The sequence below is a fragment of the Malurus melanocephalus genome, unplaced genomic scaffold, assembly GCF_030028575.1.
Source record: "Malurus melanocephalus ecotype Western Australia unplaced genomic scaffold, MMel_1.1 scaffold_67, whole genome shotgun sequence".
In the NCBI taxonomy this organism is placed as follows: domain Eukaryota; kingdom Metazoa; phylum Chordata; class Aves; order Passeriformes; family Maluridae; genus Malurus; species Malurus melanocephalus.
In genome coordinates, this window is record NW_026623299.1 from 2,509,049 (window position 1) to 2,531,049 (window position 22,001).

Genomic DNA, 22,001 nt, shown 5'->3' on the forward strand with positions numbered 1-22,001 from the left:
TTCCACCTTTGTGGCCACTGTGCTACGTAATGACCTAGTCATAATTTTGGAATTGACAGTCAACATATATTAAATCAGCTCATCTGTTTGAAACAGTASTATTTCATAAGCTGCTGCTGACAGTTTATTATCTTATCTGTGAGAACTCCTTTCTTCCTTCATCTTGCCTCAAAACCAATACCCATACATTTGAACTTTTGGTAAAAGTCAAGGTCACAGCTTTAGAATAAAGTTGTATATGGGAATTGCCTGTCTTCGCATTGAAAAGATGAGTAAATCAAAACTACTGATATGCTAATCTAGGTCTGCAGTGTGTGCAGACTTGCCTCCTATTGAAACAAAATGATAAGAAGTTTTCTTGACTTTTACAAACTGTTSTTTGAGAAACTTTCTTTAGAAAGCATCTTAATAAACCTATTTAGATTTAACCCTGCCCTTAAAAAAATAAAAACATCAAGAATGGCAGTAAATTGTAAGATACATATACATGTTTTGATGTCAGATCACACAACTTTCCTGGAATGACGGAGTCAGAAGCTTGAGGGTCTTCTCCTCTCTGGGTGTGCTTGGAGTTGAGCGAGGTGCTGCTGGATTCTCCAGCCTGTCAGGCTGCAATTCCCATTCAGATTCTTTATTCTTTGTCTGTGTTTCATCCTCTTCGCTGCTGGGTTTCTCACTGAAATTTTGAACTGTGAGCAAAATTCTTTTCAAATACTGGCTCTTGTTAAACTCCTTCTTACCCAGTTGTTTTCTTTAATACGCATCAGTGAGATCTGCTGATGTGAGGTGAAGAGTTGGTAAAATAAAAATCAAAGTTGCCTCCGAGGATCCTCCTCTTCCTCTTTGTTGACTCAAACTTTCCAGCTTAATYGATTTCTGCTTTATTCCTTGTTGGCACCGACCTTCCAGGCCTGAATGAAGGCAGTGGTTTTCATTGCTTCTAGGGTGTTGTTGCTAAATTGTTCATTAATTTGCACTGAAGAACTCATATATTATACACACACAAAATCTTCATGCTTCCCTGTTAGAATTGCCTTGATCTGCTGAAAAGTGATGTTACATTCAAGGGCTTTTTTTTTTTTTTTTGGGGGGGGGGGGGKTARAAAAAAAATTTTTTAWTTTTTTTTTTTTTTTTTTTTTTTTTAAATTTTTTTTTTTTTTTTTTTGGGGGGGGGGGGGGTTAGAAAAAAATATCTTAAATTTCAATTTTATCTTTTTTTTCCTGAAATGAATTATGCATTATTCTGAGTAAGTGAAAACCGTGGATGAAATATTGGCATTTAATAATGTAATGCCAGAACCTCCTGGCATAAAGTTCAGTAGCTAGACCAATATTTAAACTGTTGAGCAATGTTATTGCTCTACTAAACCTCATCACTTCGCATTTCTCTCTACAAGACCTACTATTGCCTCAGGCTGTAAATGGAAGATGAGATTTTATTATAAGTCTCCTGGATTAGGTACACAGGAACCACACTGGTTGACATTGGCTTTGATATATATGAGCAAAAGTTTATATAGTCATTTTTGCTGTGTTTCCATTCTAAAAGTTAATTAACTGATAAGATATAACCCTGGAGCGTGGGCCTTCAAATAGGACAAGACAAAGGTTTAGAGAGAAATKGAGACAAAGGTCTGATGCAATGAATGATGGAGGAAAGGCAAAATGCCAGGGCAGTAGCTCAGAGAATGTCTCACTGCTCTGTAGYTGTACAATCTGAATTTATTTGGCTGTGCCATGTCAAACTTGCTCATAGAAACAAATTACTATGAATKCCTGCTATGCTGTATTTATACTTTCATTACAGCAACAGCAAGAGTTGGTCTCCCAAGTACAGCACATTTGTATGGAAAGTTCCCTTACCTTTGGGCTTCTGATGAATTAAAAAGCTGCTGTTTACTGTTTCTTTGAAATACACACTTAAAATTCCAAATATCAGTTCTCGCTTCTGAAAAGGAAATGTGATGTGAATCCTGATGGATTTTCAAAGTATTGAGTCAGTTTTGCACTGAATTTTATTTCCTAAATAACTTACTCTAAAATGGAAGAAGCGATTGCCCCTTTGGGAAATTCTGCAAGCCCCTCTGGTTATGTCTCCTTGGTTTTGARGGTTGTGGTATTGCTGGGTATAACTGGACATAGTTTGTTCCCTTTTCAGGGAAGGAAGGGTCAGATGTTCCTCTGAGCTGCCCTGCCTGGTCCAGGGCTCTGCTGCTGCGTGTGTGAAGGGTATTTCTGCTCTTAGAGGAGCTGGGAGCTGATGGTAAATCCTTGTGGCTCTCAAACAAGCCAGGAAATGCCTGTGAGGTAAATGGTGGGTGCACTGTAGTTGCTGTGGCACTGTAGGAACAGCCACCTCCACTTCTGTAACATTTTATTCCAAGTTAATTTCCAAAAATGACCTTCCCCTGCTTTAAGTGCTCCTCAGTTTAAACCTCTGATCTTATAATGACAGTTGGCAGAAACCTTCTGCATCAAGAAAGATTCACACAGGAGTAATTTTATGGGAGAAACTGCTTGGGGCTCCAACAAARGAGAACAAAACTTCACAGGTGAAAAGAGGGTATAAGCTGAGAATCTAACTGGTGATTTATTATAGCCAAGATTAAAATGATTTCTACTGGAAAGACTGTAATAAAAGAAAATGSAGCATAATGCATAGTGCAGTGTCCCAGCCTGTGGTTCCTGAATGAAGCATGTGAAGATTAGCTAAAAATRCTAACAGTCTTTCAGCAGGGTGGAAACTCTTTCTGGATCTGATGCAATTTGTGTTCTGTTGTATTTATTTGTTTTTATTGCATTTGATTGTTTTTTTCAGTTAAGTAAACCATCGATTATATGTTCTGAACCAATGGTAAAGGAATAGAGAACTTTCTGTGTCCAAATGTTGTATCTGTTATACACGAACGATCCTATTGTGATCAGTCAGTGTTTGGATTGTGTAATTGCTTTAGAAACAAATGCTTGTAAACAAATGCTTTATTCATACAGAAATCATTAAAAAGGAAGTGTAATAAGATCTGTTGTTTTCCTRTTGAAATAATTGTGAGTTTTCCAGTTGTTTCAGCAGGATTGCAGTCTGCTTTATAACCCCGCCATCAATTATAACTATTTAGTGCAATTTAAGATGAGTAGCAGCAGCTAAATAAGAAATGTTTCTTTTTTTTTTCTGCCTGTAAGAAAGGAAGAGAAGATCACTGTATGAAAATCATAAYGTCCTGTAAGATACCTCCCTTTGCATCTTCTCTGATCTTCTGCCTTGTTTTTAAGAGATTAGAAGGAAAAACCAAATTGTCCCTTTAGATCTGTTAGCTTCAAAAGAAGAGTAAAAAGGAMCGTATTAGCAGTGAGAATGGTCTGAACCTAAGGAAAGATGGATGTAATTTTTTTTTTATTTTTGAAAAGCAAAGCTATTGGATCTGCTTCATTCACACACAAAAAAAGTTAATTTAGGAGGAACCAGGGGAAATACCAGTTCTTATGGCAGTCAGGGTCTTCTGTATGCCCAGTTTAGAAATACACCCTTCTTGGACTGTTAGTCTCTTCTGAAGAATTTGGSTGTCTTTTTTGGTTTGGTTTGATCTTATTTTTTTTTTTTCCTGCAAAGAATGGATGCCCTGACACAGGGTTTCCAAAAARCACCTTTTCCCTGCACAGCAGAAATGTTTAGGTAGAAGTATAAAAAGCCTTTCTGGATGTATAATTAATATATTATGTATCTATGTATGGAACTCGCACACATGAGAGCGTGACTTTGTTCTTACTGGGATTCCAGTCTGTGTACTTAGCTTTCCCACTGAGTAAATCTTCTGAAAACTCTCACACATTTAAATTTTCAAGGCTGTGCGTGGGAAATTTTTCACAGTCTCTTTCTGYCTCTCTCACCCTTAATGTAAGTACAGTGTTTTTATTGTACTTAGACTGTGCTGACCCTTGAATCTCAAGTCCAGTATCTTTATTTTTCTCTCATGAGGTGGATAATATTGTGTGATGGCTGAAAGATACTTAATTTAGATAACATGAATTATTTGAGTTTGCGTTTTTATTAGCTTCAGTCAAAGTAATTTCAGTTGTATTATCAGTTTTAGGCTGGAGATGAGTAGCCAGACTTCAGACCTCAAAGCATTTAGTATTCTTATCTGTTCTTTATGGTAGAAAAGCAATAGTTAAAGTGGAAAGTTTTTTGCAGGACCACATATACAAAATCCATTGGTACTTGAGAAAACTTAGAGAGCAGTTTCCATGAGGGGAATGTAGATGAGGATGAGTTGGAAAGTTGTTGAAGGGCCTCTGTGTGTCCCTGTGGCTGTAGCTGCTCCTCCCTGAGCAAGGGGCCAAGAGCAGTGGGAGTTCTGAATGGCAAAATGAGAAAAGCCAGAGCTGGGGAATGGGGAGATGAGGACAAGGGGTGGCCTCAAGTCTTGGGTGTTATCTTGGACCATCATATTTTAAATATGATGTCAGGGCAGTTGTGAATATGTGGGTGTGTCAGTGTTGTGTTCTGGATTTAGGATCTGTGCTTCACTGCGAKGAAAGTCAGTGCTTGCTTAATCAGCTCAGTGATTTTCCAACTTGAGTTACTAGAAATACTGTAAATGTTGTGTTTGTTTTCCATTTTCTCTCTCTCGTGTTATTTGCCCTGTTTGATTCTCTGTATTTACTGTCATCTCAATGTGCATATTTATAACGGGATATCTTGAGTCTTATTTTCAAGTTATGCAATAAATAATTCATCTTAAATATAACTTGATGTTAGGCACTACAATGAAATTGAACTYGAGTAATTTTGGTAATTGTGGGCCACAGAAAGGAAAAAAATWAACATGTTTTTGTGTTTTATGTTCTCTGAAAGGAGCATAATTTCTATCATWAATCATCTAATGCACTTCCATTGATTTTCTTTTTAATAGAAAATGGAAGTAAAAGCAATTCAAAACCTATAATAATGTAAGGGGGGAAAAAAGGAAAAAATTGTGAGAGATGCTTTAGACTGATTGCATAATGTAGAAGCATTCAGATCGCAGYTATTCTCTGGACAAAGTAAATTTGAAACATTAAAAACTCATATTATTTTGCTTTTTTGGTCAGGCAGTGCATGAACCACTTAGGATAAGAAAATACTTGTATGAAAATAATGCTCAACATTAACGTATCAAATGTGTTCTCCTCCAGTGTGTGTGTGGGAGGAGGAATGGATTCACAGCATTTCTGTCCTGCTTCTCCTCTAGCAGTGGGCAGTTCTKGTTCACAGATGAGGAAAAGTGAAACCTCAAGTCACACAGCTTGGCAAAATTCGCATGTGCAGCTCAGCTCTTAGAGCAGTTCCGGTTCTGTATTCCAAACCAAATAATCAATCACCTCATCCATGAGTATYGAAGAAAAATTGTACTGCAAGGAGTTATTTTAGATGGGAGAGAGATGAGTGCAGTTGATGGCATTAAAGGTACTGGAAGTGCCCTTTCACCTTGCTTGCCCTCAGAAATCTGCAGCTGGGATTCATTCTGAGTCTTCTGTGCCTACACTAACCCCATGTTCATGTTTTACATGGACATGGAAAGGCTGCAAAGAGAAACCAACCTAAAGAGCAGCTAAAACATGGACCTTTAGCTTGAGAAGGATGGTCACAGTTGTGCATGGTTTTTTTTTTTCCTTTCCTTCTAATTCTATCCCAGATTTCTCCCCTTTCTTGTTACAATCTCTTCTCCATGCTAATTCTCTGCACCCAACTCTTTTGCCCATTTCTTCCCTGACCCCCTTTTCATGCAAATCATTTCAGTTGCTTTCCTTTTATCTTTTCAGTTGGTATTTACCATMTTTATTGCATCCCAAGCTCATCTTGGGCTCCCCTTGTTTGTTTATAGAGCCTGTTGGTTGGGATCTGTGTTTATTCAGTGCTCTGTTTGCTCCGTGGCATTTGTCAGCCCTTTAGCACTACTGTCAATATCATTAATAATTRCAAAATGGGGAACTGGTGACCTCAGAGACAGTTTTCTTGCTGAATAACGAGCTGTCCCAGCTCTTCCTCAGTTATTTGTATGAGATTTRTGTCTGTGATGTCCTTCCTGGCATCATTTGTTCTTTTCCTCAGACTTATTTTTAATGGTTATCTTGTGGGGTGGTTCTGCAAGTCCAGATTTTGGACACCCTTCCTTGCAGGGAGTGCTGCTGCATCCAAGGGGGCTGCCACAGGGATGAAGTTCAGGATGAAGTTTATGTCCTTGTAGAATCAGGAYCTTAAACTTAAACCTGAGTCTCAGCAGMGCCTTATCTTGTGTCTTCTATTGTRTCARCTTCTGGCCTCCTATAATTAGGGTTTGTGTTAACATGCCAGGAATTTCRTAAGTGTTYCAYSTGGGATTCTGAAGAAACTTGTAAGTATAAAGGAGCATCAGTATAGAAAATAAATGAGGTCATCATGAGTTCTGACACTATACTTACAGTGAGCAAGTCTAGATCCTTGAAGTTACTTTATTTTTTTTTCCTAACATATTATCCCTTACCTTCTTTTTCACTTACCACTAGTGATAAGTGGAAGAAGTTATATGTTATCTCATTAGGCTGTAGAATACCAACAATAATTATGCAACAGAAATGAGGGTTTTTCTGAACAAGAGGGTAAACAGCTATATTAAAATAATTTCTTTCACTTTACATGCTGGCGTTGATTTTTCAGACATTCTTGGAATTTGAAGACAGGGAAGATTATTACCTTGTGCTTGCACCTCTCGGCATTAAAGCTCTTGTCTAACTCATAGCTCATCCTGTTGTTCCTGTACTAATTCCAGTCATTTGATTTGCACTACTGCATAGCTTTAGTTTTAGTGTTTGGCCAGAGTGTACCTTCTGGAATTATCAGTCATTGTTTTCAGGTGTTCTAATGACATTTAATTCCAGAGTTTTGAAAACACTAATTTGCTTTTCTCAAATTGCGAGAGCCATGGTACAATATAATTTTACTGGTTCATAGTTGATACTCTCAGTCTTTAGCTTTTTACCCTTTGGAATCTGTTGGATTGCATTTTTCAAGGAGAATTGATTGTAACTTTGGTAAATGAAAGTGATTACAGAGGCTGTCTGTAATTGGATTTTTACTTAAGAGGAATTAAATTTATGTTACGTTTCCTTATTGGATGCAATGCTGTGCCTGTAATATTTCATTCTGAACACAATTCCTTTTGTTAGGATCATCTCCACTGCTCTCAAGTCAASCACGTGCTCCTGGCAGCACCTGAGTTCCCTCAGCTGGATGCTGACACACTTTGGTGATGATGCAGCATCATCCAAGGATGCCTTCAGTGCCTCTGCAATCTGACAGTGTGCAAACACTCGATTTCACCATCTAAAAGTTTATGGGAGAAGTGTCTGTTATTTACTTTCAATTGAGGAGAAATGTAGTTACAGAATGTAGCTCCCATATGTTTCTGTGTGCCATATGCTGGGATGCTGGCACACAGACACGCTCCTGTGGGTGGCAATGCAAAGCCAGGAGACACAGACTGTCACACTGAATATCCCCTTAGCAGTCCTTGCTCAGTCTCCTGGCGGGGCCCTGCAGCAGCAGAAAGGGAAATTTGCTCCCCAAGCTCTTCATTTAACATTTGACTTACGCCTTGAAGCAAAGCAGCTGCATCTGCAGCTATTTTCATTGCTCAGATTAATCGCCACGTTGTGTTGGTACCTTCACAGGTGCACCCACACCGTCTGCTAAACAATTCCAGCCCTTCCCTGAAAAAAAGTTATTTCCTTTTAGCCTCTTAAGCCGGGCTACATTTCAGTTTAATTCATTATTTCATGTTTATCATTACAAGAGAAGGTGTTTTGGTTTTTATTTTTTGCGACAGCAGTTCTTTGTATATCAATGGAGCTGCATTAAAATGTGATCCCRCAGTTTGGCCCCAAGTGTTTAACTGGGGTTTAGTGGGGTTGACTGGTGGTAATAAAAAAGAACAGTGAGAGTTCAAAAGGAAATCCTGCATGTCCCCTCTTGGTGAAAATCAATATTATAATTCGAAGGCCTTTATCTGGCAGTGTCCTRTTATTAGCTGTTTTATTCATATGTTTGTGTCCATTTTTAATGCTGCAGAGATGGTAGAAATCACACATTATGCCTGGGAGGGATTTATTACTCTGATTTTTTTTTCTCAGTGCAYAGGCTGCAAATGGACTGCATTTGCTCTCTGGGGGTATCCCACTTGAAAAAACAAAGGAGATGTTGACATAACAGAAATGGCTTTGCGGTATGAGTTTATTTAAAACCATTGTGACAGAACTGAGGATTAAGGRGAAATATTTTTTATGCAGTATAAACCACATATGAGCCAAACCAATCAGTAGTTTGAAACCACTAAGGATAAATAATTTTACTTTCCTGAGGGTTCACCGAAAACAAATTTCTCTCATTCTCTTTGCAGAAATGGTTGTGTATGAAAGTATTTTTCTCTTAGAAGTTGAAGCTAAGTAAACTGGGAAGTTTACAGCAAACAGAAACAAGGGGACAAATTCCTGATGGAGCCACTGGAGTGGRTTCCTGCCTGCCCCTTCCCAGTCCATGAAAATGCCCTAATGGGCTTTTGCTTAATTATTTATTTTATTTCAGCAGTTCATGCAGCTCACCTCAAGCAAGATTTTAATCATGTAGCAAGAATCACAGAAGATCCTCCTCTCCTCCTTTAGATGTTATATCTCTTACTAGACAACACATTAAATATTCTATTCAGCTCCTCTTGGCTCCATGCTTGTATTTATCTAATCCACTATATTGTTGTTTAGCTTAACTTTCCTCTACCCATGTTTCCGTTGTCACAAATTTCTTTAAGCTCCATGATCTCTTCCAAATATTTSCCCTGATCTCATATATCCTCCTGTGTAAATCCATCTCTTTTAGCATCCAAACAGGCTCAGTGAACTTGGTGAATTATTTGTTTGCTTTAAATTGTGGCCACTTGTGCAGAAGATCGTGGCCATGAGATCATAACTGATCACAGCAATGGGGTGCCGGGTTTAATATTGATATCCAGAAGTTGCATCACTTGCACTGATGTTATTGCTGAATGTCAGGGATGATCTGTGCTGTTGTGCCAGCTCCTGGTGAGCGTTGCAGAGGGGTGGTTTGTCCTGCAGTCACTGTTCTGCTGTGTGGGGCAGTGCAGGACATGGCTCATGTCCCTGCCAGCAGCCCTGGCCATGATGAGGAGATGCCAAACGTCCCCTTGGCCACGCTTCACATGGGCACAGCTATGCTGCCAAACCTGGGGTGTCCTTGCTGGAGGAAATGGGGCTGCCCAGAGCTGGGGCATTGCTGGTTTAACCCTCCTGAGGAGGGAATTTCACCGTGTCCCTGCACAGTGCTGGCCTCTGTCCTTGCCCTGCTGTAATTGAGAAGGGTTGGGGGCTGGGAAGGGTCACAGCATTGAAAGTGGAAGGCAAGGATCAGCAATTTAGAGATAGTTATTAATATGCTGATTTGCTGTCACTTGAGTCTAAAGAGAYTTTTAACAATTGCTTGCCTTTTGCAGTCTCTTCAAAATGCTGGTTTTTTCCATAGAAATCTAATTACATTTTAATAAGGTAGGTTTTTTTTTATTCCCAGGTGGTTGCCAATCCATTGCTTTCTCCCATACTGTACTGTAGTTAAAACCCAAAAAATCGTGTGTATTCATTGCAGAGTTACACCTCAGTAAATTCTTTAACTGTAAGAAAACAGAGTTCTTTTTCCCTTTCTTTTCATGCACTCCTACTCACATTAAATGCTGGCAACAAGGAAAATATATGCAGCCTCAAAAACCTGAATTACTTAGCAATTGTCATAAAATAATATCACAGGTTGTTAAAGTTAAATAATAAAATCTGGATTAAATAATTTTATCCTCAGTAGCTTTATGATGCAAAGTGTGGACTTGCCTGAAATCAGAGAGCCTGTCATGACTAAACCCTCGTGGCCAAATTCAGTTCATTACTCTGTTCCTGAGTTTATTACCTTAATCAAGTCACAACCTACCTTTGCTTTGTTTAACCTACACTGGAGGATATAAATAGCCTATAATCTTGGAGATTTTGTGAGAATTAATTATTATTAATGAAATGAAAGGCTCCATGATGTGCAGGCTATTTTTATTTATTATAATTACCTACTATTAATTCACTGAATTTAGCAGGTTTTATCCTAGGCTTCCTGTGACTCMGATTTATACATTAAATACTTTTGTTCTCTGTCATGGTTATACAGTACCAATATCCACCGGAAAAAAATTAATTATTAGTTCTAAAAAAAGACAATGGAGTAGGAGAGTGTAAGAGGTATCACAATATTTAAGTAGCTCAATTTGGAGGGGCCAGACCTGGTACTTACACCTCRCTGTAAGAAGCATTTAGCTGTAGCATCTGCTCAGTCATTCCATTCATCTKAAATATGGAAAAGATGATGGTTTTGGAGAAGGAGGCTTTCTTTTATAGTTTTTAGGGGCTTTTTTACCACTTTAAAGCAGTTTCAATTCCATGAGTAGCCCGTGCATCACAGCCTGTGAATCCTGGCCTGGACCAAAGATGTTTTCTGGCACATGGCCACAGTTTTCTTGYTTGGTTTTGTGCAATGCATCATTGGTTAAACTGTCCCCACAATCCTTAAAACGACTGCCTCCTTGAGAATATATAATTTATATCATCATTTGGATAACACACTGGTCAAATAAAAGTGAGTCTTTATGGTTTTGTGAAGCTTCCAGCGCATCATTGAGTGTTACATGAACAATGACCTAAAACCAAATCAGCTTTATTCCATTCATCCAGGGGAGTGAATCTCACCCAGAGCACAATGCAATSTATATAAGGATGTAAAGATTTCTGTGCCTTTTCTTGCAGCTGTGACGTGYCTGTCGGAGCTGGGTGGCTCTGCTGATGTTGGTGACTGCGTGCGCTGGGCAGGGCCGATGCCAGCGCTGGTCCAGGAGTGCCTCGTTCCCTGCAAGGATGACTGCACATTTACCCCCTGGTCTAAATTCACAGCCTGCTCCTCTGACTGTGAGGCTACCAGAAGCAGGAGGAGGTCACTCACAGGTACAACTTTTCATAATATTTGTCTGATTGGGGTGTGGCTGGACTGATCGGAAAATCCAGACAGAGCAGTTACATCCTTAACTGATTTTTGATCTGGTACTGATCATTGCCAGCCTCACACACATTCCACTACAAAAACCGTGCTGAAAAACTCACTGGTAGAAAGATGGTTTTAGATATAAACCAAATGAAACAGTGACCAGGCTTTGTGCAAATTTGTCTGACCTGTTAATCTGGGAAGCATGCAGAAAATACCTATGCAAGAGTACAAATCAGTGTGATTTTCTGGAGGAAGTTTAAAACTGGGAATTTTGTGCTCAGCAGTATGCCCTAGTTCAACAGGGCAAATTAATACCATGAATAAAGAAAAARCTGTACCATTAGAACAGCTTTGTTTGATCTTTTGTATGTATTCATTAAACTCACCAGTTGAAACCATTTGATGGAGCAGTCTCCCATACTTGCTGTTGAGGTTTGTTATTATGTTATTTGAATGCTGACCAAACTGAAAAGCTTTAAAACTCCTTCTTAACATGAATAGTTTGGAGCTGCATGTTTTGCTGGGAGTTGTCTTCCCCCACATGTGTCATTAAATCAAATAAAAATGAATTACACTGTTCTTAGAAGGCTTGCAAGAAATTCGCTGTTGCTGTTCTCGACGCTCACATCTTTCCATGTTTTTGTGTTGTGTTTGAGAGCTGTGGTGTTCCTGGCTTAAGTTTGGTCCTTTAAAAGAGGTGAAACTTCAAAGCACAGTACTAAAGTTGCTGTAAGGATATCTGCTGGGGTAAAGGGTGGGGTCTGAAGGGCAGCAAAACAAGGTGGGCATCAGTGCTCCTTCCTCCTAGACTCGTCTGTGGCTGTCTTGTTAATCAATTTGTTACTGCTGGAATAGTCTCTTAGTTTTACTAACTAAAAATCACTGCAGACATGTATCCAGGATTCATGCTGCCACTCATCAGTGGGGCTCATTTAAGGATAAAGATTTCTCTTTTGCACAAAAATCAGTGTTACACCATGCTCTGTAGTTTCTGGCAAAGAGTGTGTTCTAAAATGTTCTCTATACCAATGCYTGTATGTTTATAGTGGGAGAAAATCTTGATCTCCAGCAGAACAATCCTACAGGAAATACATAAAAATGAATGAATAATTACTTACAGGGAGTTTTAAATCTGARTTTTCTTTATGAACATTGTGCAAGTTCCAAAACAGTACAGCCCTACTTGTCCCCTTTCTTACTCTGTTCTGTATCAGATGGAAATCTGTTCAAGTAAGTGGATCAAAAATGATAATACTCAGGTTTGTCCTCTCACCTGCACTGCATTTGTGACCAAACACCACCAGGCTCTCCCCATCTGACCTTGCTGGGTTCCATTTCTGCTGCCAGCGGGGAGCTCGTGGTCTCAGTGCCCACTGAAGGTGTCATGAAAAACATGTGGTGAATATGCAGTGAAGTGTCCCAGGTGGGGATGTGACAAATCCAGGGAGCAGCAAGGGACAGTCAAATCAGGGTTCGGTTTGGCCACCTCTCAAAAGGGGAGCTCAGTGAGATTGGTGCCAGCTTGTATTTGCATGAAAGCTTCTTGAAAAACAGACAAAGTCTTGAAAAAATCTTATCTGTAGGAACTCAGTCCAAAGATTTAAGGAAAATGCTATTTTCAAAAGTATTTTGTAATGTTAAGAGTCCTTTATCCATTTGCATTTCACCTCTCTGTAATGTGCAGGAATTGTACCTCTTGTTCATCACTGTTGCGTCTGTGCTCGAGTGAATGCTTTGGCTTCATTATAAGAGTTCATTAACAATGTCATTTAGTGGAAATTTTCTAATTGTTTGCTAAGTATTTGCTTGCCCTCCACTCAATTTTTAATAGTATTATTCATTTTACTTTGTAATTCATCATTGACTCTACATATAAAATTAGTCATTACTTAAGCAAAAGACTTACTATGGAACATATCAAAATTCAAAGTCATAATTAAAACAGGCTTTTAGGTGAGTCTTCAGTTAATTAATACAGTCAGTTAATTCACTGTATTATGGATACAAAGCGCTTTCTGTATTTTTAATGCTTCATATAATTTTTATGTACAGTATGTATTATCTGCTAATATTTAATATATTTAATGTTTATTAGTATTCAAAATGTAATTAAAAATACTATTTAATTGATGGGTTTATGCTGTCAAAAAAATTTGGTGATGGTCTTTTTAACAGCAATTTTTAAAGCAGTTTGCAAATCACTAATTCTAAAAATATTTATTTGTGAAGGGTATGGGATCARTGTCACTTTTCCCTTCAAAACAGGGCTTTCATAGCAACTTCATGAGGGGGAAGATTCCAACAAAACAGATGGCAGGGCAAGTTGGAAAAAACCAGTCACATAAGTGTGAGATTGTTACATCCTTATCTCAGTCTGTTGTGCTTCGTGTCATGTTGGCAAAATATTGGCAAATCCCAAATTCCTGTGTTTACTAATACAAAACAGAACATACAGCTGAACTTGGAGAGTTTGTGGCTTCTCTTGGCTTGTCAAAAAGAAAATGCTGGAAGTGCCATTAGAGAGCTCCCAATCTACTTAAAATCTTTTAAAAGACTTTCCTTGAAGTATGGAATACCTGAATTTGCTGATAAATATATGCATAAAAATGTAAACAAAGGTTTATCCACCAAAGTATAAAGATGCTGGCACTAATTGATTTCTTTGTGTTTGCCATCCCTTTGTGCTGGCAAATTCTGCATTCCCCAGAACTCTGGCAATACAAGTTTGAGAGCTGGAGSTTGAAGAGTGCTGATATTAAGGGTCTGCAGTCAGGGGCCTTTGCTTTGGGGATACATATTTGTATTTGGAGATACATATTTATATGGAAACAGGCATTGATGASACCCAGTTTGTGTGTGGTGAAATGTCTCTTGGTTCCAGCCGAGATAGGGGGTTGTTGAGTTGTATAAATTATCTTTTGGTTTTAGTATCTTGTGTTCAGTAAAGGGAAAACACTTTTTTGGGGATCAAAGCTTTGAAAACCTTCTGCAGAACTGTTTTTAGTGCATCCAAGATCCCCAGGGAATGTTTTGAGGGTGGGATAAAGATGCAGATCGTTGCTGAAGATGAATTTTTCCTTCTGTGCAGATGCCAAAAGCAAAGACGTCCCTGAGCTCAGCCAGCATCGAGATTGTTCCATGGCAYGTTGGCTGACCTGTGCCAAGAACAGCATTGATTTTTATCCTTAGAGGCTGTGTACAGACGTTTGTTCCCTTGGGCCATTGTAGGGATGCAGGGAGCATGAACTCTTTTTTGCATGATTTCTCCTTGTACTGGGGACCTCTTCTCATGCCTTGAAGTCCTGCAGGAGAAGGGCATGGAGAGTGCAATTGCAGAGAGCTGTGCCATGGGTTTGTTAGGGTGCTGCTGCTTCCTGAAACTACTGAGTCTTCTTTTAAAACCTGTTGAGAGAACAGAGAAAAGGAAAACATAAAAGCAACTATAACCATTGAAATGCTTTCCAGCCCTAATAATTTACTGAGGATTATCTTTTTCTGTTTTCTTCAAAGCACGGTTTGTGTGCACARCACATCTTTAACTAATTTGTAAAGAAATCTCCAAGAAGTCGTAGCTAATGTAGAGTCCTCCAGAAGTTGTCCTGGCAACCATTGATTGCGAACAAATAGAGACAAAACAATCAATTTATTTTCATCAGATAATTAGAGGAAAATGATATTATATGAAATTACGAAGAGGTTTCTGGGCAGACCATTCCTAGAGTAATACTTTGTATTTTACTCCTTGATCTACCCATCAAAACAGTGTTTCCAAGTTCTCTGGTTGCCCCTGGAGATAAATACGTTGTCCTCGCACGCCAGAGCACTGGCAGCAGCTAATAGACGCTTCAGAAACATMCCTGAATATTAACATTCAGATTGTCTTGGTTCTAATGTGTTGAATTCATGCAAGTATAAATAATGTGACGTGTTGTTATCAAGAGCAGCAGATGTCGAGCTAACGCGCAGATTTTCTGTGGTCGGAACAGGGCGAAGCAGGAAGCGAGACAAATGCCAGAACACAGAAGTTTATCCTCAAGTTGAGACAGAGCCGTGTCCCTGCGAGGTGTTCACCTCCCAGCCCCATGGCAATTGGTCTGACTGCATTATTGGAGGAGGTCCATCGGAGCTGCAGCCGGGAATGCCATCCCAGGGAGCGGCCAAGGAGTGTGGTCAGGGCGTGCGGCTGCGAGCCATCGCCTGCTACGACAGGAACGGCGCGCTGGTGGAGCCATCCCGCTGTAGCAGCTCGGGTAAGAGATGTGAAACAACCCCCAGCATGTGTGAAGAGCACTCCATGGCTCACTGTGGAGCTCATCTGAGTGTGTGCTTGCTGGAATAGCTCTCACATGTTCGCTGTGCGTGTTGAACCGTATCCACGCTCTGGATATCTTCTTCTTGCACTTTAACACTGAGGTTCTGCTCGCTGTGAGGGTCTGCTGGCATTTCTGCAATGGAAATGAAGTTGAAGAGGGCTAAAGTTGGCTGTGCTGCCAGAATATCAGAAGCATTTCTTATATTTCCCTGAAAATACCATAAAAATATAAGCTTTGGAGGAAGTATATTTATTTCAATCAGCATTTTGTTTGAAGATGTCTCCTACTTCGGCTTTCACTTGTTTAGAAATTTTCATTGCCTTTCACTAAGTTTGGAGGTTTGCATGGTTGTTTTCAATGAAAGAATTTGGCATTTTCTAGAGATAATGATAGTTAATTACAAAATCCCTGTGATGTCACCTGCTGTCCCTCATGCCAAGCACACATGGCTTCAGCAGCCAGTTCTCTCCATGCAATTATGTACYAGTCTTCAGCTCAAATTGATAGAGCACATTTCCAGTTACTGCTTGYTGGGTGCTGTCACCTATATTTAATGTGTAATCAAGTAGCCTATATCAAATTGAAAGAGGGCAGAATTAAAAATAGAGCAAGCAGGAAATKCCATTCCATTTGGRTATTTTCTCCCARTTCCCRTGGTRTGCAGTTAACTGCAGTYRTAGRRTGGTTTGGGTTGGAAGTGACCTTAAATGTCATCTTGGTTCAGTCYCCTTCCACTACCCCAGGCTGCTCCAAGCCCCATCCAGSCTGGCCTTGAGCATTTCCAGGGATGGGGYAGCCACAGCTTCTCTGGGCTRGAGCTTCACCATGCTCACAGGCAAGAATTTCTTCCTGATATCTAATCTAACCCTGCCCTCTGYGTGTTTGAAGCCRTTCCTCCTTGTCCTATCACTTACCACAGACATCAACCTTTATTTTTAGGAGTAAATTCTGCACCTGTGCCAGCCCCAAATCACTGCTACTCTCTGACTTACAGTCAAAAGTCTCAGGACACCATAGAGCAGAATGCAGTAGTGTGGAAGACTCTTGATGAGCTGTGGTGATGGGAGGGGACAAGTGATGTCTCAGGAGGAGATTCAGTAATTCAGTGGGCACCGTGAATGTTCCTGAGGGTATAAGAGAGCAGAGAAATCAGCTCTCTGGAGGGTCTTCATGATGGGGATCAGCAGCCTGAGCTGCAGGTAATAAAAGGGAGCAAACCTCGGCCTAATGAAATGATTCAGTCCTGGAGTGAATTCCTCTTGCAGCTGTTGATGGCTGTTCCAGCTGGCTGCACGGGTTCATAAAGCAGCTTTCCATGGTTTGTGTTTCAACAATGTGCTTTTGTGCCAAYTGATTATGCCTCTGTGGCCCATGAAGGAGGAGTAATACACCTTTCCCCCACATTASCTTTTCTTCTGCAAAAAGGGAGCTGCTGGGTTTTGGAAGGTGGGTTTGCCTGTGGCATGACTTGCTCTTTTGAGRAACTCAGGTTTTTTATCACTATAAGAAGGGGAGGTTGTCTGTGCGTGGGGCTTTTCTAAATAACCTTGAAGCCTGTTTTCTGTCAGTGATATTTATGTGGCATTTTTAATTGCCTGGCTTCTCTTAGGGAGGTAGTAGGGAGTGGTAGCTCCAGGGGATTATTGTTGGCTTTCTTGTCTTCAGATTTTTATGTGAGCAGAAATGATTCTGGCACTGCCCTGGCACAGGGCCCATGTCAGAGGGCAGAGGGGTGGACAGTGACTTCAGGTGCAGAGGGACTGAAAATGGGCAGAAACTCCACAGGCTCCACTTCCATCCCAAGGTTATCTGAAGACAAGTCTGATATTTATTGTCTCTAGAGCTGGGAACTTTCAAAATGCACTTCTGAACACCTTATTGAATTAGTGATAGAAACAAATCATTATCCAATTAATAATTAGCAGAATGCTTTTCAACCATAATGGAGAAGAGCAATTTACAGAAGCATGCAGAATTGCTAAGCCCTGAGAAATTATTCATGACAGTTTTTTTTTTTTAAGCAGCTCAGTTTGTCTTGCTCACGATTAGTATCAGGTGACCTTTTGGCATTTGCTAGCTGACCATGATAATGGCTMATTAATCCATTGTCTTAAATATTGCATGTCAATCACTGTGATAYCTGGGCATTGTTCTTGCTTTATGAGATGGGCATAAACAGATTCCTCTTTTATTTCTTTCCAATTTCCTGACTTCTCTTTGTTTCCTGCTGTTTTCCTTTTGTGGAACAGTGCTTTTCCTTCCCTTCCCTTGAACCAGGACAGAAGTTGTAAGACTTAGCCTTCAGTTCTTCATGTCCTTTTGAAGAACTACAAAATGTAGAGARATCAATGTAAGGATTTAAACTGTGCCCTAAAAGTAGCATTAAGTTTCTCCCAGGTTTGGTAATGTCTTGAGTACRTGGTGTAGAACAGAATAGGTCAGTTTCTAGCTTTTTTTTGGAGAGTGAATTCTGGGCTTTAACCTTTTTGCTGCAGCGATTTTCATTTTTCCTGACTGAAACCTTGTGAACTTGGACTTGAGTAGGGTTTATTTCACTTGGTCAGTGTGACCTGTGATGTGGTGTACCAAAGTTGTCAAGTTGAATGTACTGTGAGTTGAGTCTAGTGTAGGAATAAAGTGCTCAGAAGAGCTCAGGGTGTGAGTTCCTGCTCTTACACTGACTGTTCTGAGTGGTTCTGTATTTGYAGCTTGGAGGGCGAGGGGGGAGCCTAACCAAAACCCCAGTCAGTTTGTTCATCAGTTTTCTAGCAATCTAGACTCTACTGTCTAAGCCTGTTATCTGCAAATATATGAACCCTTTAAACATACCCTAACTGGAAAGGGATTTTCTCCCCATTGGTGTAGTTACTGCAAGAAGAGTATCCCAAGGTCCAGAAAGASTCAAGACAGAAACATTCCAGCTGTTCCTGTTTGGAAATGCTCTGTAAACTTTCCTGGGGTCTGCAGTTTGTTTTGTCAGGACCTGAGACCTGGGCTGGAGGGAGGGACCTGTGCCCTGACCCAGCTGAGCAAGCCTGGWGTCAGCACTCTGGGTCAGCTGAAGGGGGAACAGCAGTCACAGCTGGCAGATTTACCCATCCTCACTGCTATTTAATTGTGTGTTGGCTTGTGATCATTATGCAAAGCTGAAAAATACAAATCATGGGCTTTTCTGAGTTTTATTCCTTTCTATAACAAATATTTTCTCCAGGAAAAAGGTACACTTTTATTTTTTTTTCATGACTGGCTTTTGTGATAAATTGCTCTGCTTTATTTTGATGGTGTCACCTTTTTCCTTGATCACCCATTCAATAAACTTGAGAAATGAATGATCTGCATTTTCCAGCTGAGCTAGTGATTCTCTCCTAGATTTGGTTCACCCTTGTTTTTTTTTCCTTTAATTTGGAAATGCACTTAGGAACCCACAGATAGAGGTGGCTGCCTCTAACTACATCACAGAATTGTAATTGGTAATTTGCCTCAATTTCCCTTCCTGCCAGAAGACTGCTTATATTGTGTTCAGCTCACTGCTGGTCCAAAGGGTCTCCSTTTTCTGACTGGTTTGGAGCATCCCCTTTGGCCGTGAAATTGTCCTTTTAATTGCAGTTCATCCGCTTCTCAATCTGTCATCTGAGTTGCTTGTACTATTTTTGAATTCCCATCTCCTTTGTTTTGAATGATTTCCCGTCGTCCCTTTGCTTCTCTTTCTTGTGTGAGGTGCCAACAGGGTTTTTTTTTAATCTTAGAGGAACATAGGGTGCCTCATCTGTTCCAAATCAAAGGCTGGAGATTTCATGGAGGTTCTGCTTTTGATCCGGCGGGCAATTTATGGAAAGCAGGAATTTATGAAGAGTGCTTATCCTATTCAAATTCTGCTGTGCTCGCCACAACGGGAACCTGGAAAAAAAAGACTCCACAGACAARTAGATCCTGGTTTGCTGCAACCTGYACTCACCTTAAAAAGCTTTAATTATCTCTGAATTTATGAAGGGCACGGTAGGGATGCTCAAATACCTCCTTGCTCTCAGCAGTGCAGGGTCTCCTTGTTTGTGCTCCAGTTGCTGRTGGACAAACCCATCCTAAAATGAAAATGCTGGGGTTGACACACCCCATTTCAGGAGAAAATGAGTTATTGTCAGCTAGTTTTTAATCCCTAGATTTTAATAGCCTTTCTGCAAATTTATATTTGTGTATCRTATGTATAGCTCAAAAAGCCATAATCAAAGCCTAATAGGTTAAAGGAATGTGAGTCAGGTCTATCCTGGGCTGAAAGCAAAATTGCTGCTTCCACAGGGCAGCAATTTTGGGGGGRGGAGAAAAAAAAAGGTTGAAAATGCACATTGAATAGATGTCTGTTTAATTTTGGAAGTGTAGCAATTTTAGTAGATACTGTGGTATACATTTTTTCATGTCTAGAAAATTTTATTTTGAAAAGTAAAATTGTGTAAATTCCTGATTTTGAAAATCTTCAGATAGAAAGTTTTCTSAGCAGATGTTTCCCTGTGTTTTTGAAAATATTCTGAAGTTTAATTTCATTCTTAGTCTGAGTGACATTTTATATTGAAATCTCATTTTTTACTACAACCTGTTAATTTCAGAACCCAGCTAGGCTTTCTGCAGTCACTTCCCAGAGATAACAAAGGCATCCGTGTTTTATCAACACTGCAGCACAAATCCAAAACACAGCCCCATAACCAGAAACTGTGAAGAAAATTAACTCTTCCCCAGCCAAAACCACCACAGTCTCTCTTTGTGACCTTTTTATTACATGAYTGTATTTTATTAATGGCTCTATACTAGAAAGCTTTTTCTAAGATTGTTTGAGGAAGAATTTTCATCTAAAAATTTTCTGTTTATCCCATCCCCTGGCAAGGGAATTAAGGCTGGATCACAGGACTTTCTTGTCTTCCAGTCCTCACTTCAGGACTCTTCAAAGCCACTGCCACCTTTGTTTTCTGCTCATTCACAGCTAAATAATTTCTAAATTTAGCTGTGAAATCCTGGCTGGGCTCTCCTCTGGACTCTCTCGACACTCCTTGGGTGTGTGGTGACATTTTTAATTGCAGCTGTGGCTGCCAGGGGAGCTGTAACACAGACACAGAGCCTGGGATGGACCTGCCCTCCATCCCTTGTTTGACTAAAGGATTTTTACATGCTGCTCCTATAAGAGTCCTCAAAGAATGTTGATTTATTCCCTATCTTTTCCCTTGTTTGGTTGTTTTTTTTTTTTTCCCCAAAATCTGTTCACCACAAGAAAATTTGGCCACGGTTCTTCCTTTATGGATGTTAAAAGGCTTATCAAATGAAACTGGATCACAGGACAAATGTTCAGACATTGAGTTCTCTGTTTTCCTGGCAGCAGAATCAAAGATAAACAGCCATCAAAAAAGTTATTTCTGAATGGGTCAAACTGGCTATCAAAGAAGCTTATTTAAAGAAAGGTAAGACTTCCCCTGAGGCATTAGCACACAGAAATGTACATTCTTCTAGGTCTTTATCTTCTTACAGAAAGGAAGCATGCATCTTATGAAAGAAGTATTTAGAGACTTGGCTGTTGGAGCAGCATCCTCTGTAAATGCTGCGTTTAGTCAGAGTGATGTCTGTTGTTACTCCTTGGCTCTAAATAAACATCTTTATTGCTTATCTTTTTGCCCAAATTTCTTTTATGCTTTTTGCTGCATTCCATAAAATGACCCCTTTGAAGAGGTGGCAGTAGCAGACTTTATGAAGAAATGGCTTTTTACCTCAAACAAACTTCCTCATGTCTGACATTCACTGCTTCTTTCTTTGACCACCTCTGCCCACCCTTGCTCATGTCCATCCCTTTTATTTCTAATATTAGGCTGAATTAGAGGTTTTTTTTTTGCTTTTGTTTTTTTTGGGGTTTTTTTGTTTTTGTTACAGATTGATGAGAGCACTTCCATGGGACTCAGGAATGTTTTTAGTGTAGAAATTGTAACTCAGGGTAGAAATAGTCTATGGGAGCTTTAGGAGAGCTGTGATAGCAGGTTAATGCACTGGGTGATCTCCTGCCCTGATTTCTGCAGCAGGCTATGGAAAGAGAATTTCCTTGAAATGTRGCCCGTCTCTTTGGCCTTAATAACACATTTGTCACAAATACAGCCTGTTACGAAGCAAGGCTCTAATAAAATGTTACCATACAAAGATAGACTCAGAATTAACRTTTTTCTCTCCCTACTTGTCATTCCATTTAATATGCTGTATTGGAATTATGAAGAAGTACCCTTTTAGCCTAATCCTGYTCATGAATTATATATTCCAGTCCTAAAACCTCTGTACTTTTATGGCTCATGGAGAGCTTTCTGATCCCTTAGAGATCTGTGGCTTCACTGGGAAGTGACGTGTATTGGTAGTTCATAAATTCCTCTCATGTCTTACATGGGTTTTTTGCAATGTTTTTTAACCTGATACAGCTCTGATGAGCAGGACTTCCAGGCAAATAAATGGATGACAAATAATTTTTGAGTGGAGAGTGACAATTTCATAACTTTACCCCTGGGCCAAGCCCCTTGGCAGGTGGACGTAGGAGGTGCTGTGGTGGAGTTCAGTGAGCATTTAAGGGTTGAATGTCTGG

General features: G+C 39.9%; 1 protein-coding gene across 1 annotated transcript in view; it reads left to right on the forward strand.

Moving 5' to 3' along the window:
- THSD7B (thrombospondin type 1 domain containing 7B) overlaps window positions 1–22,001 on the forward strand; it is a 238,689-nt gene that overhangs the window by 134,498 nt on the left and 82,190 nt on the right. Inside the window, exons 13-14 of the mRNA XM_057366569.1 lie at window positions 10,859–11,053; window positions 15,080–15,343. Coding sequence (XP_057222552.1) covers window positions 10,859–11,053; window positions 15,080–15,343 — 459 coding nt within the window. The remainder of the gene's footprint in view (window positions 1–10,858; window positions 11,054–15,079; window positions 15,344–22,001) is intronic.